A 23,097-nucleotide genomic window follows, 5' to 3' on the forward strand; every position below is an offset into this window, starting at 1 on the left:
GCAGTTCTACTCTGTTCTATAGGGTCGCTATGAGTTGGAATCAACTCAATGGCAGTGGGTTTGGTTTTGATTTGGTTTATTAGACATATGGGTGAAGATGACAAATACCTATTTCAACCTTTCTATTTAAAACTTATATGGGCTTTCTTTGCTGCTCCTCTGTGGAATGTCTCAAAGAAAATTTTAGGGTCAGTCATGAACAAAAGGAACTGGGTCATTAGAGGGTGGTCTCTAATCAGGGTCTTAAGCTGCGCTTTCAAACACAACTTTCTTCCTCTTTCAGTTTTAAGGACAGAAACTGAGAGTAGAGCACCTGTGCCATGCTCACCTCCACCAACAGTTCCAGCCATCAGGTTTCCCAATTCATCCTGATGGGTCTCCCAGGCATTCACAATTGGCAGCACTGGCTCACCCTGCCCCTGGCTCTACTCTACCTCTTAGCTCTTGGTGCCAATCTCCTCATCATGATCACCATCCAACATGAGCCCACACTACACGAGCCCATGTACCATTTTCTGGGAATATTGGCAGTGGTAGATATTGGTCTGGCCACCACTATCATGCCCAAGATTCTAGCCATCTTCTGGTTTGACTCCAAGGCCATCAGCCTCCCTGAGTGTTTTGCTCAAATCTATGCCATCCACTGCTTCTTCGGCATGGAATCTGGCATCTTCCTCTGCATGGCAGTGGACAGATATGTAGCCATCTGTCACCCGCTCCGATACCCCTCCATAATTACTGAAGCTTTTGTGGTCAAAGTCACAGGGTTCATGGTGCTCAGGAGTGCCCTGTTAACCATCCCAGTGCCTGTCCTGGCTGCTCAGCGACACTACTGCTCCAGGAATGAGATTGAGCACTGCCTCTGCTCTAACTTGGGAGTTATCAGCCTAGCTTGTGATGACATTACTGTGAACAAATTTTATCAACTGGTCTTAGCATGGATCCTGATTGGAAGTGATATGGCTCTGGTCTTTTCTTCCTATGCTCTAGTCCTCCGCTCTGTGCTGAGGCTGAACTCAGCAGAAGCAATGTCCAAAGCTCTCAACACCTGCAGCTCCCACCTCATCCTCATCCTCTTTTACTACTCAGGTATCATTGTGCTGTCTGTCACACATCTAGCAGAGAAAAAAGTTCTCCTCATCCCTGTGCTCCTCAACGTGCTGCACAATGTCATCCCTCCTGCACTCAACCCCATGGTCTATGCACTCAGGATGCAGGAGCTCAGACTGGGCTTCCAGAGACTACTTAGACTGGGTGAAGATGGGTCCACCAAGTAACTCCAGCTGTAGGAGACCATGAAGACTTTAGGAAAGCACAGGGGTTTTGTTCTCAATACTTCTGAGCTGTGATTCTGCTTTCACCTCTTACTACGAAAAAAAAGATCAAGAAAATTGTGAAACTGTCAGCTTTACTAATCAAAATATGCATACTAAAACTACAATGAAATTTCCTATTACCTAGAAAATAGGTGACTAGGTAAGAGCAGAAAAACAAAATGTCCCTGACTGTTGATGCCACCCAAGATGAGACATTTAAAATATTCCAGCCTCCACCCATCTGATCAGCCTCAACTGTTTGAGTCCTCCAAGCTGAGGCTATAAACATTGTGCAGTAAAAGCAAGCCATCCATACTGTGCCCTTTTTCAATTTTTGACACAAAGAATCTACAAAGCAATAAAAGAGTTGTTTTATGTCATTATGTTTAGGGCGTATGGTTATATGGAACTAGAGCACTAGATTTTGCTGCTTAAAGATGTATTCAGATATTCTAAGATACAGGCAAACTGTGGAAAGAAAAGATATATTTCGAGTGGGATAGACTTTAGAATCTTCCTCTAATTATGAACATTATTCAACAAAGAGGAATGTAGTACACCTGGGGAGCCTGAATGGAAAGCTGTCTATCTGGTGGGGATTCCCTGGGACTCAGGCTGAATGGATCTGCTCCCAGAAATGATTTGGATAAATCCTGAGAGCAATGGGGCCCTTTCCTCATTGCAGTGTAAAAATTAGGCCCTGGAGGATTCTTGGAATAGACTGGGGAGGGCCTCGAGAGCAGCACACGACCAGGGTATCTAAAAGATCTAATTTTCTAAAACTCAGTGTCATGGATTCTAAAACTCAGTGTCATGGACACATAAATAAAAATTACAAGAGACTAATACTTCTAAATTATGGAGCCCTGGTGTCGCAGTGGTTAAGCATTCGGCTGCTAACCAAAAAGTCAGCAGTTCAAATCCCCCAAAATATGTGCCAACTTGGTTAGGCCATGATTCCCAATATTATGTGGTTGTCCTCCATTTCGTGATTTTCCTATGTGTTTTGAATCATAATTCTGCTTGTGGTTAAAGAGGATGAGGGTGGAAGGTAATCCCCTTGCTCAGGTAACCTTGCATCGTACAAGAGATAAAAGAAAGGGAGGAGAGCAGAGAGTTGGGAACCTCATACCAGTGCGAGGAGAAGAGCACGTCCTTTAGACCTGGGATTTCTGCATGGAGAAGCTCTTAGTCCAGGGGAAGAGTTGACATTCCTCCAGAGCCTTCCCCTGGAGTTCATATCCTAAATTTGGACTTCTAGCCTAATAAACTGTGAGAAAATAAATTTCTCTTTGTTAAAGCCATCTACTTGTGGTATTTCTGTTATAGCAGCACTAGATGACTAAGACACCCAGACTCCAGGGATGGCAAGCAAAGGCAAGGATCTCTCTAAACAACAAAAGCCTGGATACAGGCAGTTGGTCCAGAGGAGCAGAAGTAGAGAAGGAAGGGCCAGAGAAAGCCTCTTCACAGCAACTGCTGAAGTAGTAAGTAAAGAGACGACATGCCTCCTGAGAGGTGAGAGGATGGATGTGGTTTGTGTTCCTAGAATTCCATCCTGATCTCTGAGTTTGATTATGTGCCTTATCTTTGGCTTCCATGGTTGGCTTTTCCTCTTTGATCCTTCACATTGAGTGCCTCCTTTTTCTCAGGCTCTTCACATTTGTAGGGCCTAAGGTCTGTGATCAGGAAACAGGAGAGAAATAAGCTCTGAGCTCTAAGGTGATCACACTCGAGAAGATGGAATTTTCTAGTCAGAAAACTTTGCAAACAAAACATAGAGAAACAAAACAAAATAATTCACAAAACAAAGACAAAAACATGCATTTCATAATGATACCTAAGAGACTCTTGATAAAAGTTCAGTAAATAAATATTAAGTCAAAGGGTCAAGAATAATAGATTCTAGATCTAAGATTCCTAAAACTTTTAAAGACAAAAGAAAACTTCCTCACGTTTGACAAAATGCATATAACTTTAAAAACAAAAAAAAAAATCATACTTAACATAAGTTCTACCTGAATTTCCATTAAATTTAAGCAACAAATTGAAGTTCTATGGAGTCACAATTATTTTATATTGATTATGAATTCAAGGACACATAAATAAAAATTACAAGAGACTAATACTTCTAAATTATGGAGCCCTGGTGTCGCAGTGGTTAAGCATTCGGCTGCTAACCAAAAAGTCAGCAGTTCAAATCCACCAGCTATTTCTTGGAAACCCTTTGTAGTGGTTCTACTCTGTCCTATAGGGTAACTACGAGTCTGAATCTACTCGACAGCAATGGGTTTTTGGGTCAAGCTCCCTTTGGTCCTCAAAATGACAACTTTGCTTTTCAACACCTGAAGAGATTCTACTACAGCACATGCCCAATGCAATTCGTCTTCGATTTCTTTTTTTTAAGCACTTTTAATTTTTTTTTGTGTGTGTGTGTGTGTATTAAGTGAAAGTTTACACATCAGTCTGTCATATAAAAATTTATGTAAAACTTGCTATGTACTCCAACCCCCATGTGTCTGTCAGTTTGTCATACTGTGGGGCTTGCGTGTTGCTGTGATGCTGGAAGCTATGCCACCGGTATTCAGATACCAGCAGGGTCACCCATGGAGGACAGCTTTCAGCTGAGCTTCCAGACTAAGACAGACCTGGAACAAGGACCTGGCAGTCTACTTCTGAGAAACATTAGCCAGTGAAAAATCTTATGAATAGCAGCAGAACACTGTCTGATATAGTGCTGGAAGACGAGCACCCCAGGCTGGAAGGCACTCAAAAGATGACTGGGGAAGAGCTGCCTCCTCAAAGTATAGTCGACCTTAATGATGTGGATGGAGTAAAGCTTTCGGGACCTTCATTTGCTGATGTGGCATGACTCAAAATGGGAAGAAACATCTGAAAATATCCATTAATGATTGGAACCTAGAATGTGCGAAGTATGAATCTAGGAAAATTGGAAATCATCAAAAATGGAATGGAACACATAAACATCGATATGCTAGGCATTAGTGAGCTGAAATGGACTGGTATTGGCCATTTTGAATTGGGCAATCATATAGTCTACTATGCTGGGAATGACAACTTGAAGAGGAATGCTGTTGCATTCATCTTCAAAAAGAACGTTTCGAGATCTATCCGGAAGTACAATGCTGTCAGTGATAGGATAATATCCATACGCCTACAAGGAAGACCAGTTAATAGGACTATTATTCAAATTTATGCACCAACCACTAGGGCCAAAGACGAAGAAATAGAAATTTTTATCAGTTGCTGCATTCTGAAATTGATCAAACATTCAATCAAGATGCATTGATAATTACTGGCAATTGGAATGCAAAAGTTGGAAACAAAGAAGAAGGATCAGTGGTTGGAAAACATGGCCATGGTGATAGAAACAATGCCAGAGATCGAATGATAGAATTTTTCAAGACCAACAACTTCTTCATTGCAAATACTTTCTTTCACCAACATAAACGGTGACTGTACACATAGACCTCGCCAGATGGAACACACAGAAATTAAACTGACTACATCTGTGGAAAGAGACAATGGAAAAGCTCAATATCATCAGTCAGAACAAGGCCAGGGGCCAACTGTGAAACAGACCATCAATTGCTCATATGCAAGTTCAAGCTGAAACTGAAGAAAATCAGAGGAAGTCCACGAGAGCCAAAATATGACGTTGAGTACATCCTACCTGAATTTAGAGACTATCTGAAGAATAGATTTGACGCATTGAACACTAGTGACTGAAGACCAGACGAGTTGTGGAATGACATCAAGGACATCATACATAAAGAAAGCAAGAGGTCACTGAAAAGACAAGACTTACAAATGAAGATCAAGGACCACAGCCTTCAGTATGGATTGCACCTCAACATAAAGAAAACAAAAATCCTCACAACTGGACCAATGAGGAACATCATGAGAAACAGAGAAAAAATCGAAGTTATCAAGGATTTCGTTTTACTTGGATCCGCAATCAACAGCCATGGAAGCAGCAGTCAAGAAATCAAAAAACACATTGCATTGGGTAAATCTGCTGCAAAGGACCTCTTTAAAGTGTTGAAGAGCAAAGATGTCATCTTGAAGGCTAAGGTGTGCCTGACCCAAGCTGTGGTATTTTCAATTTCATCATATGCATGTGAAAGCTGGACAATGAATAAGGAAGACCAAAGAAGAACTCATGCCTTTGAATTACGGTGTTGGTGAAGAATAATGAATATACCTTGGACTGCCAAAAGAACAAACAAATCTGTCTTAGAAGAAGTACAACCAGAATGTTCCTCAGAAGCAAGGGTGGTGAGACTGCCTCTTAAATACTTTGGACATGTTGTCAGGAGGGATCAGTCCTTGGAGAAGGATGCCATGCTTGGCAAAGTACACGGTCAGCGGAAAAGAGGAAGACCCTCAACAAGGTGGATTGACACAGTGGCTGCAACTATGAGTTCAAGCATAACAAGGATTGTAAGGATGGTGCAGGACCAGGCAGTGATTCGTTCTGTTGTGCATAGGGTCACTATGAGTCGGAACTGACTCAACAGCACCTAACAACAACAACAACAATTAGATACAGATGGAGCCCTGGTGGGGTTGTGATTAAGAGCTACGGCTGCTAACAAAAAGGTTGGCAGTTTGTATCCACCAGCCATTCCTTGGAAACTCTATGGGGGATTTCCAGTCTGTCCTATAGGGTTTCTATGAGTTGGAATGGCCTCAACCGCAATGGGTTTTTTTTGTTTTTTTTTAATGTTATTAGAGACAGAACATCTGAACTGGCCATTTCAAGTTTCCATGACAACGGAGCTGCCCATCAAGAGTTATATTCTGTCAGACTACTAAGTCATGAAGTTGGGTTGCACATCTCCAGTCCCTTGATGCCCTTTTGGCAAATGAAATGTTTGTGAAGTGAAGTGTATAACTTCTAGGAGGAAACATTTAAGAGCGGTTATGTGTTTCTTCATGTTCTCTTCCTCTGCTATTGTATTTCTCATAGACTTTAATTAAGATGTCATGTCATAAGAATTAATTTTTTTTTAATATTTAAGTCTGTCAGCTAATCCCAATACCTGTCCATTTATGTTTTTTTAAAATTCTTTAAAATGAATTTGTAGAATTTAACCTGTATTGGTAGAATTTCAGGTGATTCTGCATATTCTAGTGTTTTATCAGTTTTCCTTTTCAATAATCATACCTTCCTTTTATACAATTAAAAAAAAACTGAATTGTTTAATAAGCACCCAATTTTTTTTTTAGGTTTTGCTGAGTTTTTCTCAATTTTCTCTTTTAGCTTAATTTGCTGAACTTTATCATGGTACTTTGTTACTTGTTATTTTTAAGTGATTTTTGTAATTAAAATCTTAAAAAATTTACATTCTCAAAATCCCTCCAAATCAAATATTTTTCTATTTCTCATGTCATGGTTATTAATGATGGATAGCAACAATAGTTGAAAACATCCAGCACACAAATAGTTTTATGTATCTTCTTAATAACACACAATGAAATTTTTTATATTCTGAAGTGTGCAAGTATGGCCACATGTTTACATACATGTTTACAATCTTTGGTATGGCCAAGATATTTTACCATTAAGTATGTAAACTGTGATTAAAAACACCCAGCAATTAAAAAAGATCATGAGTTTTATAAAAAGATATACCTTTTCTTTTATTATATTAATTTCAATTCTTACCAGAAGAAATCTTTCTATCATTTACCTACTCTCCTGGTCAGCAGTTCTTTTAGTATCCTGGTAACATTAGGGCCTCTTTTGGAAAAAGGAAGATAATCCTCTATTTCTCTCTATTCCAGATGATTAGAGTTTCTTTCTCTCTCTCCCTCTCCATTTCTCTCTCTCTCTCTTTTTTCTTTCTTTATCTTTCTCTGCGGTATAGGTTGGGAGAATGGATCTTAAATGAGTTGGTATATTCCAGCATATAATTATCACAATGAAAACTCTTGAATAACGTGTGACCTGGGGATTTTTAATATACTCTTTCCAAAATTTTCCTCAGATAGAGACAAATTCTTGAGTCTATGAAAGGAGTAAGCATCCATTCCTGAACTAGACTTGCTCAGAGCTATGGAAAGAATTCCAGTCTCATTGAGAGGCACCTCCTTGCCAAATATTTCTGAATATAAAATGAATACTATTTCTGGTCCCAAAACAGTAGCTGTTCATTCTATGTAAGGATAAGAATCTTTTAGGTGGTATTACACAGAATGAGGTTGTTTTACAGCAATTCCTATCCTACTTGCTCAAGTTCTTGAAGACCTCCAGAATTTGTTCTCTGGCCCGAGGCTTTGATTACAGGTTTCAGAGTCTCTATCAATTATTTTGCCCCATGAACAATTCTATTTATTTAGGCACTTTAATATATGTATAGATATCAGTTCTATCTATATACTGAAATTAAGGTGACCTTATAAAAGATTGAATTACTTAGACTTTGGCAAATGGACTAGCACCAGAAAAATTTAAGTCTATTTCCTTGATGCCAAGGGACAGCCCAATAGGCAGGTTTTTCTACAAAAAGAATAAATTATAGATAAATATACCTTTAATATTTTATTTCACATTTCTGATAGGTTGTAATTATCACCTACTTTTACTAAACTCTTTTCAGAATGCTGCCCTTTTTTCTTCCTTTGTTACATCACAGACCCACTGATAGTCCCCCTTGTCAGGAAAGTCTCTGATCGAAGAGTCATCTTCCTTATAAGGATTAAGGATTCCATGCTCGTTTCTCCATCCTTTATACCCAGAAATATTGTGTGATTTCTATTCCCTTCTCTTCTTGGGATCTTCTGAGCAAGGGTTCAAATGAATAATTACCCAATTTCTCCATATTTCATTAACATATATGTTTTCAGTGGCAACTATCTTCCAGATGCTATGCTGGAGAAATAATGCTGAATAAAATAAGCCCCACCTCAAGCTTACAATTAAATGCGAATTCAGATACTGATTAAACACACACACATATGAAGATGTACCTTCCACCTCTATTAGAGTTAGTAGAATAATAGAGTCCTGAGAGAGAATATTAGAAGCCATTGTGTTGAGATCAGTAAAGGCCTTACTGAAAACATGTCATAAAAGGCAAACATGGAGGCCCAAAAGGCAGATGATGCTGATTCTTTTCTTTTGCTCACACCTGTCTTGGGAGGTCTCTCCAACAGGGACATTTTAATTAGAGTTTTCATCAAATATCCAATCTGTTTTCTTCCCCAGATCTCGTGGTCACAGAGTTATGCTCCTCTTATTCCTAAAACTGATCTCAAGTGTACTGTGTGTTGTACGGAGTCCTGGCTTCTTTGGCTCCTAGGAAGAGGACATGTCTTCCACTTTAAATCCTATTTCATCATCTTTAAAAGGCTATTCTTTGTGGATTGTAATTAGGAACATACTCAATATTGGTTCTCCTTCAGATACGTGAATTTATTTTTTGGATTATGGAGATTTTCCATTTTATTATTAATTGTGCAGAAAATAACATCAGACACTTTGGAAAGTAAACCATTTTATTTTCTAAATCATTATTGTTATTCTCTTGACTTTTGTCTTGAACCATGAAGATTAGCTTTGTTCTCTCTTATAGGCACATTATACTATCCATTTCTTCCACTTCCCATTAATATATTGCAATCAGTCATTTTCTGCTTATGTGTTAGTTATCTATATCCCCAATTAGATTATAAGGGTCATTCAAGGTGGGTGAGGTCTAACAATTTACTACCTTGTCATAAAGGACTTACTTAGAATAAATACGAGTACAAACATATACTTATTGCATAAGCTAAATACACCTTTTAAGAATTATAATTTCAGATATTTTTTCTATCAATGTGAGAAGCCTCACCATGAAAGCATATTAAAATGTTGTATAAAACAACATAAATCCTTTTGAAGTCATTGTTGAGTTTTCCAGAAAATAAATTCCAGTATCCCAATGTGATAAGGATGCCAAACTCACAGTTTTATGCTGGCACTAACTAATGCTTCGGCCCCCCTGGAACATTTTTCTCCTTAGTAATTGCTATTGTTTATTATGGGAATTTTCAGTTATATACAAAAGTAGACAGAATCTTATAATGAACCCTAATTTACCCATCTCTTAACTACTTAGAGTGTTTTAATCACAGAAACAGAAGTTTTTGGTTTTTAACATTCACGAGAGTATAATAGGGAGTATCACGTGGGAGAGCTAGAACTGAGATGCCTTGTGAAACAGACACTTCAGGGCAGTATCATGAACAGGTGAACTAGAAAAAAAATTCATCCTTCAACAAAGGACACAAATTGAAAACATTCTATTTAGACTGGACTATGTGTTTTTTTTTTTTATGTGTGGGGGAAGAAAAAATCTTGCCTGAAAACCCATAACAGGTGGTTCATCTACATTATCTGTCTTACCTAGAGGGAAAACAAAAAAACAAACAAAAAAATTCAAGAGGTAATCTGAAGAGTGATTCACGCTTATTGACACCGTTAGCATTCTGAGAGAAGCAACACAAACTCCCTCAGCAAAGGCACCCTCTTCATACATACATTCTAGTGCCCTGGTGGTGCAGTGGTTAAAGCGATCGACAGCTAACCAAAAGGTGGGCCATTCCAAACCACCAGCAGCTCCACAGAAGGAAGACCTGGCAGTCTGCTTCTGTATTGATTCATAACCTTGGAATCCCTGTGGGGTCACTATGAGTCAGAATCGACTGGGCAACGGTGGTTTTTTTTGGGGGGGGGCGGTTCGTACCTTAGGGAATTGATTAACATATACAGTAGTTTCTACAGCTTCATAGTAGATAAATTATATGGACTTATGGACTTTTGAGTTACATATATTCAATTATATAGACCTTTTTCCATTGAAATGATCATAACTACAACAGTAGTTGTCATTTCTGTTACCATTGGAATAAATACTTTTTAATCCGTAATATTTTGTAAGACTTCAACTGTCATCTATAAAGGTCAAATAGACAATTTTAAAGGGTGTGATAAGACTCTTTTAATTATTAGTGGTAGTACTAAACTTTATTATTCACACAGGGATGCCGCGTTGCTTTTGTATTAAACTGCGGTACGGAGTTGGAACTCTGGCCTTGGCACCTGGCGTTTTCTTCCTTAATAGACCCCATTCAAAGCTTTAGGGATAAAATTGAATGATTCTTCCAGTGTCTGGATATATATATATTTTTTACTAATGTGTTGGTCTAAATTATATAATCATGCATTTACTTCCTCTGAATAAAAACACGTGTTTGTGTGTGTGCATAATGGATTTGTATATGCTGGGCTCACAACAGAAAGTCTTGGGACAAACCTCATTTATTACCTAATCCCCAGAAACTCTAAACCGACCCAGTAGGTTTCATTACCTTTCTGTATTCTGAGGAGAAGTTATTAGTTCATAGGAATGTCTAAAAACTTCTGAAATTGTTTGGGCATTTCTCTTTTCCTAGAGCCCCCAATTGGCAACCTGTTCTTTGACCTTTTGATGTCATGCTTTTTCTAGATGCTTTTTAAAAAATTTTTTAGATTTTTATCATTGTGCTTTAGTTGAAAGTTTACAGCTCAAGTTAATTTCTCATTCAAAAATTTATATAAACTGTTTTGTGACATTGGTTGCAGTCCCCACAATGTGACAGCACACCCTGTTTCACCCCTCCATTCCCTGTGTCCATTCGTTCCATTCCTTTCCCTTCCTGCCTTCTCATCCTGCTTTTGGACAGGAACTACTCATTTGGTCTCGTATATTTGATTGAACTAAGAAGCATGTTCCACGAGTGTATCATTTTTTGTTTTATAGTCTTGTTTAATCTTTAACTGAAGAGTGGGCTTCAGGAATGGTTTCAGTTCTGGGTAAACAGAGTCCAGCGCCTGTAGTTTCAGGGGTTCCTCCAGTCTCTGTCAGACCATTGAGTTTGGTTTTTACGTGAATTTGAATTCTGTTCTTTATTTTTCTCCTGCTCTGTCCATTACTCTCTATTGTGTTCCCTGTCAGGGCATTCATTTGTGGTAGCCGGACATCGTCTAGCTCTTCAGGTTTCAGGCTGGTGAAGTCTCTGGTTCATTTGGTCCTTTAGTCCTTTGGGCTAGTACTTTCCTTGTGTCTTTGGTTTTCTTCATTCTCCTTTGCTCCAAGTGGGATGGGACCAGTAGATGTATCTTAGATGGCTCCTCATAAGCTTTTAATATCCCAGACGACACTCAACAAAGTGGAATGTAGAACATTTTCTTTATAAACTGTGTTATGCCAGTTTACCTAGATGTCCCCTGAAACTATGGTTCCCAGGGCCCAGTCTCAGCTACTCTGTCCCTCAGAGTGTTTGGATGTGTCTAGGAAACTTCTTTGCTTTTGCTTTGATCCAGTTGTGCTGACTTCCCCTGTATTGTGTGTGGTCCTTCCCTTAACCAAAGTTGATCCTTGTCTACTTTCTAGTTAGCGATTTCCCCTCTCCCTTCCTCCCCACCCTCATAGCCATCAAAGAATGCTTTTTCCTGTGTTTAAAACTTTTCTTGAATTCTTATAATAATGGTCTTGTAAATATTTGTCATTTTATGACTGACATTTCACTCAGCATAATGCCCTCCAGATTCATCCATGTTGTGAGATGTTTCACAGACTCATCACTGTTCTTTGTCATTGCATAATATTCATTTTTGTGTATGTACCATAATTTGTATATCCATTCATCTGTTGATGGGCATTTAGGTTGTTTCCATTTCTTACTGTTGTGAATAGTGCTGCAATGAACATGGGTGTGCATATGTCTATTTGTGGGACAGCTCTTATTTCTCTTGGGTATATTCTTAAGAGTGAGATTGCTGGATCATATGGCATTTCTATTTCTAGCTTTTTAAGAAAGTGACACGTCATTTTCCAAAGTGGTTGTAACATTTTACATTCCCACCAGCAGCAGGTAAGAGTTCCAGTCTCCCCACAGCGTCCCCAACATTTGTTATTTTGTGTTTTTTGGATTAGTGCCAGCCTTGTTAGGGTGAGATGGTATCTCATTGTAGTTTTGATTTGCATTTCTCTAATAGCTAATGATCATAAACATTTCTTTATGTGTCTGTTAACCGCCTGAATGTCTTCTTTGATGAAGTCTGTTCATATCCTTTGCCTATTTTTTAAAATCAGATTGTTTGTCTTTTTATTGTTGAGGTGTTGCTGTATCTTGTAGATTTTAGAGATTAGTGCCTAATTGGGTATGTTGTAGCCAAAATTATTTTTTCCCTGTTTGTAGGTTCTCTTTTTACTCTTTTGGTGAAGTTTTTTGATGAGCACAAGTTTTGATTTTTGGGGGCTCCCAGTTGTCTAGTTTCTCTTCTGGTGTTTGTGCATTGTTAGTTATGGTTTATATGCTATGTATTAGGGCCCCTAGAGAGTCTCTATTTTTTCTTCCATGATCTTTATCGTTTTAGATTTTAAATTTTAGTTCTTTGATCCATTTTGTGTTAGCTTTTGTATGTGGTGTGAGGTATGGGTCCTGTTTCATTTTTTGCACATAGATATCCAGTTATGCCAGCACCATTTGTTAAAGAGACTGTCTTTTCCCCATTTAATGGACTTTGGGCCTTTGCCAAATATCAGCTCCTCGTAGGTGGATGGATTTACATCTGGGTTCTCAATCCTTTTCTCTCAATTCTGTTCCATTGATCAAAGTGTCTGTTGTTGTACCAGTACCAGGCTGTTTTGACTACTGTAGCAGTATAATAGTCTCTAAAATCTGGTAGTGTGAGGCCTCACACTTTGTTCTTCTTCAGTATAGCTTTACTTATCTGAGACCTCTTCCCTTTCCATATAAAGCTGGTGATTTGATTCTTCATCTCTTTAAAAAATGCCTTTGGAATTTGGCTTGGGATTACATTGTATCTGTAGATCTTTTTGGGTAGAACTGACATTTTCACAATGTTAAGTCTTCATATCCATGAGCATAGTATGTTTTTCCACGTATGTAGGTCTCATTTGGTTTCTTGCAGTAGCGTTTTGTAGTTTTCTTTGTATAAGTCTTTTACATCTCTGGTTAGATTTATTCCTAAGTATTTTATATTCTTGGGGCCTATTGTAAATGGCATTGATTTGGTGATTTCCTTTTCAAAGCTCTCTTTGTTGTCGTAGAGGAATCCAACTGATTTCTGTATGTTTATCTTGTATACCGCTACTTTGCTGAAATCTATTACTTTCAGTAGTTTTCTTGTGGAGTCTTTGGGGTTTTTTGTGTAATAAGATCGTATAATCTGTGAACAGGGTTACTTTTACTTCTTTCTTATCAATCTGGATGCCCTTTTTTTCTTTTTCTTGCCTTATTGATCTGGCTAGGACCTCCTGCACAATGTTGAATAAGTGGTGATAAACAGCATCCTTGTCTGGTTCCCTTTCTCAGGGGAAATGCTTTCAGTCCCTCTCCATTTAGAATGATGTTTCTGTTGGCTTTGTACAAATGCCTTTTATCATGTCAAGGAATTTCCCTTCTATTCCTATTATGCTGAGAATTTTTTTATCAGGAATGGGTATTGGATATTGTCAAATGCCTTTTCTGCATTGATTGATAAGATTGAGTGGCTCTTATCTTTTGTTTTATTTATGTGATGGATTATGTTGATTGATTTTCTAATGTTGAGCCATCCCTGCATACCTGGCATGAATCCCACTTGGTCATGATGACTTATTTTTTTTGATATGCTGTTGAATTCTACTGGCTAGAATTTTGTTGAGGATTTTTGTGCCTATGTTCATGAGGGACATTGGTCTGTAATTTTCTTTCTTCTTTTGTTTTTTTTTTTTGTTGTGTCTTTGGCTGGCTTTGGTGTCAGGGTTATGCTTGCTTCATAGAATGATTTCATGAGTATTCCTTCCTTTTATGTGGTCTGAAGTACCTTCAGTGGTATTGGTGTTAACCCTTCTCTGACTAGTTGGTGGAATTCTCCAGTGAAGCCATACAGGCCAGGACTTTTTTCTTTGTTGGAAGTTTTTTTATTAGCTCTTTAATCTCTTCTTTTGTTATGGGTTTATTTAGTTTAGTTTTTTTTTTTTTTTTTTTACCTTGGTTTCTGTTAGTTTAAGTAGGTAGTGTTTTTTCTAGAAATTTGTCCAGTTCCTCCATGTTTTCAAATTTGTCAGAGTACAGTTTTTCATAGCATTCTGTTACTATCATTTTTATTTCAGTTGGATCTTTTGTGATATCACCCGTCTCATTTCTTATTCAGGTAATTTGCTTCCTCTTCTATTTTTCTTTTGTCACTTTGGCCAGTGGTTTGTGGATTTTGTTGATCTTTTCAAAGAATCAACTTTTGGTCTTGTTGACTCAATTTTTTTCTATTCTCTATTTCATTTATTTCTGCTCTAATCTTTATTATTTCCTTTCTTCTGGTGCCTGAAGGCTTCTTTTGCTGCTCTCTATTTGTTCAAGTTGTAGGGTAAATGTTTTGATTTTGGTTCTTTCTTTTTTTTTGACATGTGCATTTATTGCTATAAATTGACCTCTAAGCACTGCTTTTGCTGTGTCCCAAAGGTTTTGGTAATATATTTTCATTCTCATTTGATTCTTTATTCCATTCTCGATTTCTTCTATAACCCAATAGTTTTTAAACAAGCTGACGTTCAGTTGCCATGTATTTGACTTTTTTTTTCTTTGCTGTTTCTGTTATTGATTTCTGCTTGTATGACATTGTAGACAGAAAAGATCCTTTGTTATATTTTTATGCTTTGGATTCTGGTAAGGCGTGCTTTGTGGCCTAAAATGTGGTCTTTTCTGAAGAATGTTACAAGTGCATTGGAAAAGAATGTATTCTTTGTTGCTGTTGGGTGGAGTTTCTGTATATGTCAATGAGGTCAAATTGATTGATCGTAGCATTTAGATCTTCCATATCTTTATTGAGTACCTTTCTAGATGTTCTGTCCTTCATTGAAAGCGGTGCCTTGAAGTCTCCTACTTTCATTATCTAGCTGTCTATTTCTCTCTTCCATGCTTTTAGAGTTTGGTTTATGTATTTTGGCCCTGTCAATGGGTGCATATATATTTATTATGGTTATGTTATTGTGGTGTGTTGACCCTTTAATCATTATATAGTGTCATTTCATATACTTTTTCGTGGATTTTTCTTTAAAATCTATTTTGTCGAACATTAATATTGGCACTCCTGCTCCTTTTCAATTGTTTGCTTAATGCATTTTTTTCCCCCATCCTTTGAGTTTTAGTTTGTTTTTGTGTTTGTGTCTAAGGTGTGTCTCTTATAGATAGCATATAGACAAATGGTGTTTTTTTTTTTAAGCCATTCTGCTTCTCTCCGTGTCTTTATTGGTATATTGAAGCCATTTTCATTCAGTGTAATTATTGATGGGTGTGAATTTACTGCTGTCTTTTTTTTTTTTTTTTGGAGTGTTAACAGTTTCTTTGTTCCCCTTAATTTTCTATGCTAAGTTCTTATTCTTTATGTATTTTCTCTTCATCTTTTTCATTATTGTTAATTTTGCGTTTGCTGAGTCTCTATGTTTTTATTCCTATTTATTTTGATGGGTAGGTTTCTTAGCTTCCTTGTTGGTAATCTTGAAATTTGCCTTTATTTTTTTAAGTTTAAACCAATCTTTTATTTCTTGATATCACCTTAACTTCCTTTCAATATGCAAATTCCCTAAGTACACTTTTTATTGTCTCTTGTTTGACTTTGTCATCATTTACTTATTGACATCTCTGGTTCCCTATTTTCAGTCTTTTAGCTTTGATTTGTTTTTGCAAATTCTCTATCTGGGTTGATAACTGGTTGATCTGTCCTGTGTTCTAGTCTGGATGGTTGGCTGAAATTGTTGGTTTTCTACCTGAATGACTCCCTTTAATATTTCTTGTAAGTTTGGTTTAGTTTTTACAAATTCTCTTAACTTCATTTATCTGGAAATGACCTAATACAATGGCGAACCATTGTATTTGAGAGACAGTTTTTCTGGGTATATAATTCTTGGCCAGCAGTTTTTTTCCTTCAAGGCTTTATATATGTCATCCCATTGCTTTCTTGCCTGAATGGTTTCTGCCAACTAGTTAATGACTCTCCTTTGTAGGTGACGTTTTGTTTATCTGTAGCTGCTCTCAAGATTCTATCTTTGTCTTTGGTTTGGGCAAGTTTGATTATGATCTGTCTTGGTGACTTCCTTATGGAGCCTACCCTAAAATTGTATTTTAGATAACTGTTTACAGAGCAAATTAGTTTATCATTAAACAATTAATACACATATTGTTTTGTGACATTGGTTGCCACCCCCATGACATATCAACATTCTCCCCTTCTTGACATTGGGTTCCCATTACCAGCTTTTCTGTCCCCTCCTGCCTTCTTGTCCTTGCCTCTGTGCTGGTGTGCCCATTTAGTCTTATTTTGTTTTATGGACCTGTGTAATCTTTGCCTGAAAGGTGAACCTCAGGAGTGACTTCAGTAGTGAGTTAAAAGGATCTCCAGGGCCTATACTCTTGGGGTTTCTCCAGTCTCTGTCAGACCAGTATGTCTTTTTTTTTTTTTTTTTGGTAAGTTAGAATTTTATTCTATGTTTTTCTCCATCTCTGCTTGGGACCTTCTACTATGATCCCTGTCAGAGCAGTCGGTGGCAGTATCTGCATATCATCTAGTTGTGCTGGATTCAGTCTTGTGGAGGCTGTGGTAGTCATCCATTAGTCCTTTGTACTAATCTTTCTCTTGTGTCTTTGGTTTCTTCATTCTCTTTTTCTCCAGACAGGATGATACCAGTGGAGTATCTTAGATGGCCACTCACTAGCTTTTAAGATCCCAGACACTACTCACCAAAGTAGGATGTAGAACATTTTCTTTATAAACTATGTTATGCCACTTGAGCTAGATGTTACCCAAGACCATGATCCCCAGCCTTCAGCCCAGTAATTTGGTCCCCCAGGAAGTTTGGATATGTCTACGGAGCTTCCATGACCTTGACTTGGACAAGTTGTGCTGGCTTCCCAATATTGTATACTGTCTCACCCTTCACCATAGTTACCACTTATCTGTTGCCTAAAAAAAAAAAATTAGTGTTTTTCCCTCCTCACTTGTCCTCTCCCTCATAACCATCAAAGATTGTTTCTTTCTGTGTGGAAAAATTTTCATGAGTTTTTTATAATAGTGGTCTCATACAATATGTGTTGTCTTGCGATTGACTTATTTCACTCAGCATAAGCCCTCCAGATTCATCCATTTTATGAGATGTTTCACAGATTCATCATTGTTCTTTATCATTTTCTGGCATTCCATTGTGTATTTGTACCATAGTTTGCTTAGCCATTCGTCTACTGATGGGCACTTAGGTTTTTTTCCATCTCTTTGGTATTGGGAATAATGCTGCAATGAATATGGGTGTGCATATTTCTGTTCCTGTGATGACTCTTATTTCTCTAGCATACATTCCCAGGAGTGGGTTTGCTGGATCATATGGTATTTCTATTTCTAGCTTTTTAAGGAAGTGCCATGTCATTTTACAGAATGATTGTACCATTTTGTATTCCCACCAGTAGTGCATAAGAGTTCCAATTCCCAACAGGCTCTTCAACATCTGTTATTGTCTTCATTTCTTGATTCTTGCCAGTAATGTTGGGGTGAGATGGTATCTCACTGTGGTTTTGGTTTGCATTTCTCCAATGTCTAGTGATCTCAAGTGTTTCCTCATGTGTCTGTTAGCCACTTGAATGTTTCCTTTGGTGAAATGTCTGTTCTTTCCCAGTCTGCAGGTTCTCTTTTTACTCTTTTGGTGAAGCATAAGTATTTAATTTTTTGTAAGATCTCAGTTATCTAGCTTAACTCTGGTGTTTGTGTGTTGCTAGTTATGATTTGCATCCTATTTATGCCATGTATTAGGACCTCTAACATTGACCTTATTTTTTTCTTCCATGATCTTTGTTGTTTTTGGCTTATATTTAGGTCATTGATCCATTTTGAATCAGTTTTTGTGTATGGTGTGAGGTATGAGTCCTGTTTCATTCTTTTACAGATGGACATCCAGTTTTGCCAGTATTATTTGTTAAAAAGACTGTCTTTTCCCCATTTGGTGGATTTTGGGCCTTTTTTAAAGATCAGGTGACCATAGATGAATGGATTTACATCAGGGTTCCAAATTTGTTCCATTAACCAATGTGTCTTTTGCTGTACCAGTAACAAGCTGTTTTGACTACAGTGGCTGTATAGTATCATCTGAGGTCAGATAGTGAGTGTCCTCCTACTTTATTCTTCTTCAACAGTGCTTTACTTACCCACATTTTCTTCACTTTCCATATACAGTTAAGGGTTAGTCTTTCCATGTCTTTAAAGAATGCTGTTGATATTTGGATCGAGATTGTGTTGTATTTGTAGATTGCTTTGAGTAGAATTGACACTTTCACAATGTTGAGTCTACCTATCCATGAGGATGATATATTTTTCCATTTATGTATGTCTCTTGCAGTAGTGTTTTGTGGCTATCTTTGTATAAGACTTTTATGTCCCTGGTTAGATTTATTCCTACGTATTTTATTTTTTTAGGGGCTATTGTAAATGATATTGTTTTCCCAATTTCCTTTTTTTAGTTCTGTTTATTAGCTTATAGGAATTCAGTTGGTTTATATATGTTTATCTTGTATCTTACCATGCTGCTGAATCTCTCTATTAGTTCCAGTAATTTTCTCATGGAGTCTTTTGAGTTTTCTACATATAATATCATGAAAAAAAAATTTTTTTTTCATATCATCCACAAATAGGGAGTTTTGCTTCTTCCTTATCAGTTTGGATGCTCTTTATTTCTTTTATTTTGCCTTATTGCTCTAGCTAGGATTCCCATTACAATGTTAAATAGGAGTAGTGATAAAAGACAATTCTCAAGGGGAATGTTTTCAGTCTCTTACCATTAAAAATGATGTTGCCCTTTATTATGTTGAGGAATTTCCCTTCTATATTTATTTCATTGAGAGTTTTTACCAGGAATGCGTGTTGTACTTTGTCAAAGGCCTTTTTTGCATTGATTGAGATGACCATGTGATTCTTTTCTTTCCTTTTATTTATGTGGTGGGTTACATGTATCGATTTTCTAATGGATTCCATTTAACATTAGATAATCAATAAATGTAACCCACCACTTAAATAAAAGGAAAAAAAGAATCACATGGTCATCTCAATCAATGCAAAAAAGGCCTTTGACAAAGTACAAAATGATTCCTTGCCTGCATAGCTAGTCTGAATCCCACTTGGTGGTGGTGTATTTTTTTTTTTTTTTGATATGATGCTGAATTCTAATGGCTAGAATTTTATTGAGAATTTTTGCATTTATATTCATGACAGCTATTGGTCTATAATTTTTTTTTTTTTTTTTTGTAGTGCCTTTACCTGGCTTTGGTATCAGGATTATGCTTTCTTCATAGAACAAATTTGGAATTATCCCTTCATTTTCCATATCCTGAAATATTTTGAGTAGTACTGGTGTAAGCTCTTCTTTAAATGTTTGGTAAAATTTTTCAGCGAAGGCATCTGGGTCAGAGCTCTTTTTTTCTAGGGAGTTTTTTTAAAAATTACCTTTTCAATCTCTTCTCTTGTTATGGATCTGTTCATTTTCAACTTCAGTTTGTGTTAGTTTGGGTAGGTAGTGTGTTTCTAGAAATTTGTCCATTGCGTCTAGGTTTTCAAATTTGTTGGAGTATAGTTTTTGATAATATTCTGTTATGATCCTTTTTATTTCAGTTGGGTCTGTTATAATGTCCCTCATTTCATTTCTTATTTGGGTTATTTGCATCCTCTCCAGTTTTTCTTTTGTTAGTTTGGCCAAGGGTTTGTTGATTTTGTTGACATTTTCAAAGAGCCAACTTTTGATTTTGTTGATTCCTTCTATTGCTTTTCTGTTCTCTGTTTCATTTATTTCTGCTCTGATATTTACTATTTCCTTTCTTTTGGTGGCTATGGGCTTCTGTTTGTGCCGGTTGTGTAGCTAATGTTTTGACTTTGTCCTTTTCTTCCTTTCGATGTGCGCATCTATTGCTATAAATTGACCTCTGAGCACTGCCTTTGCTGTGTCCCATAGGTTTTGGTATGTGTTTTAATTCTCATTTGATTTTAGGAATTTTTTTATTCCATCTTGATTTCTTCTATTACCCAGTGGTTTTTAAGCAAGATGTTATTCAGTTTCCATGTATTTGATTTTTTTTTTTTTTCTCCTTGCTTTCCTTTTTTTAATTCCTACTTTTATGGAATTATGGTCAGAGAAGATACTTTATATTCTCTCAGCGTTTTAGATTTTGCTGGGGGTTGCTTTGTGGTCTAAGATGTGGTCTATTCTGAAAAACAGTCCAAGTGCATTGGAAAAGAATATGTACTTTGCTGCTGTTGAGTGGACTGTTCTATCTATGTCTACGAGGTCAAGTTGATTGACTGTGGCCTTTTGATCTTCTATATCTTTGCTGAGCTTCTTTCTAGATGTTCTGCCCTTTACCGAGAGTGGTGTGTTGAAGTCTCCTACTATTATTATGGAACTGTCAATTTCTCTTTTCAGTGCTGTTAGAGTTTGTTTTATGTATTTTGGAGCTCTGTTATTTGATGTGTAGATATTACGGTTATGTCTTCATGGTGAGTTGTCCCTTTAATCATCATATAATGTACTTCTTTGTCTTTCATGTGGATTTTGTTTTAAAGTATATTTTGTCTGAGATTAGTTTTCCACTCCTGCTCTTTTTTGGTTGCTGTTTGTTTGGTATATTTTTTTACACCCTTTGATTTTTAATATATTTATGCCTTTGTTTGTAAGGTGTGTCTCTTGTAGACACCATATTGATGGATCCTGTTGTTTTTTTTTTTATCCATTCTGTCACTTTCTGTCGCTTCATGGGTGCATTTAATCCATTTACATTCCTTGTGATTACTGATAGGTGTGAGTTTATTGCTGTCATTTTGTAGTGCTTTTTTTATGTGGTACTGATGTTGTCTTTGTTCTTCTTACTCTCCTGTGCTGAATTTCTTTTGTTTGTGGTTTTTTTTTCCATTTCTTTCATTTTTGTAGATTTTGTGTTTACTGAGACTTTGTTTTTCTTTATTTTGATGGGTAGGTTTGTTAACTTTCTTTGTGGTTACCTTGAAATTTACCCCGTCTTCCAAAGTTTGAGCCCATCATTTATTGCTAGATATCAGCTTGACTTCCTCTCCATTTGAAAGTTCTAGACCTACACTGTCTTTTCCATCTTTTATTTTTCTGACTTTGTTGTCATTTACACATTGCCTTTTCTGTTTCCCTATTGTAAAATTTTAGTTTTATTTTGTCCTTGAGAGTTTATTACCTAGGTTGATATCTAGAAGATGCAATCTTGAATCCTAGAGTAGGCTGTTGTGTGATGTTAGGTGGTTCTTTAATCACAGAGCTCCCTTTAGTAATTCATGTAAGTTTCATTTGGTTTTTACATATTCTCTTAATTTCCATTTATCTGGAAATGTCTTAATTTTGCTATCGTATTTGAGAGACAGTATATTATTCTTGTTTGGCAATTTTTTTTTTTCTTTCAAGGCTTTATATATGTAATTTCATTGCCTTCTTGCCTGCATGGTTTCTGCAGAATAATCAGAGCTTAATCTTATTACTTCCTGTCTTAGACTGGGCTCTCTAGAGAAGCAAAACAAGTAAAGCATATAAATGTATATATATAGAGAGAGATTTCTGTCAAGGAAATGGCTCACGTGATTGTAGAGGCAGAAATGTCCCAAGTATGTGTATCAGAATAGAGGCTTCTCCCTGTTCATGTAGCTGCAGGGGCTTGCAAACTCAGGACTGGCAGGTCAGACAGCAGGGCTTCAGCTCTCAGGCTGTAAAGTTCAGTGAATTCCAAGATCTACAGATGAACTGATAGCTCAAGTCCCAAGAGCCGTACGTCAGAAAAACAGGAGGCAGTGCGGGATCCAGAGTGAGCAATAAAGGCGGAGTATCTGATTATATTTGGATACAGGCCACACCTCAAGGAAACTCCCTTTCAACTGATTGGCTACTCACTGCAGATGCACTCATGGGAGTGATCACACATAAAAGCTGAGAATCACAGACCAGCCAAGGTGACACACAATCTTAACCATCACACTTCCCCTCTGTATGTGGCTTTTTGTCTTTCTTAAACTGCTCTCAGGATTCTTTCTTTGTCTTTGATTTGACAAGTGTGATTATGATATGTTTTGGTGATTTTCTCTTGGGGCCCCTCCTATATTTGGTTCATTGAGCTTCTTGGAAGTTCAGCTTTTTGTCTTTCATGATATGAGCAAGATTTTCTGTCAGTAAATCTTCAATGATCTTCTCTAAGTTTTCTGTTCTCTTTCCCTGTTCTCAAACTCCAATCACATGCAAACTTTTGCTTTTGATTGTATCCCACATTGTTTCAGAGTTTTTTCATTTCTCTGAATTTTCCTCAAAGTAGTTTACAAGGATTTGTCTTCAATTTCACTGATCCTGTCTTCCATTGTTTCAGAATTGCTCCTATATCATCTATGACAGTGTCCATTTCTGAAATTTTGTTGTTTATCTTTTGGTTTTGTAATTGCTGTTTTCATATGATTTCTAGTTGTTTGTTTATTTTGACATTTTCTTCCTGTATTATTTTCTTGAATTCTTTTACTGTTTTGCTTGTCTTTTCCATGATTTTGTCTATTTTTTCTTAATTTTTGTCTGTGTTTTCCTTTATCTCCTGGAGAGTGCTCAATATGAGTTTTGAGTTCCCTATCAGGAAGTTCCAGTATCTCTTCTTCTACTGGAAGGTCATCTGGTGTTTTATTTTAGAAACTTCCTAGAGTTAT

At 37.0% G+C, this 23,097-nt stretch overlaps 1 protein-coding gene across 1 annotated transcript; it reads left to right on the forward strand.

Annotated features, from left to right (window-relative positions):
- Positions 1–320: 320 nt before the first annotated feature.
- On the forward strand, positions 321–1,277 carry LOC126079267 (olfactory receptor 56B4-like). The gene has a single exon (XM_049890189.1). It carries the CDS (start codon positions 321–323, stop codon positions 1,275–1,277), a length of 957 nt encoding a protein of 318 aa, XP_049746146.1.
- Positions 1,278–23,097: the final 21,820 nt, after the last annotated feature.

Source organism: Elephas maximus, chromosome 7, assembly GCF_024166365.1.
Source record: "Elephas maximus indicus isolate mEleMax1 chromosome 7, mEleMax1 primary haplotype, whole genome shotgun sequence".
Taxonomy (NCBI): Eukaryota; Metazoa; Chordata; class Mammalia; order Proboscidea; family Elephantidae; genus Elephas; species Elephas maximus.

What these genes read in the sequence shown, in the direction of transcription:
- LOC126079267 (XM_049890189.1), top strand. Translation starts at nt 321, where the DNA reads ATGCTCACCTCCACCAACAGTTCCAGCCATCAGGTTTCCCAATTCATC.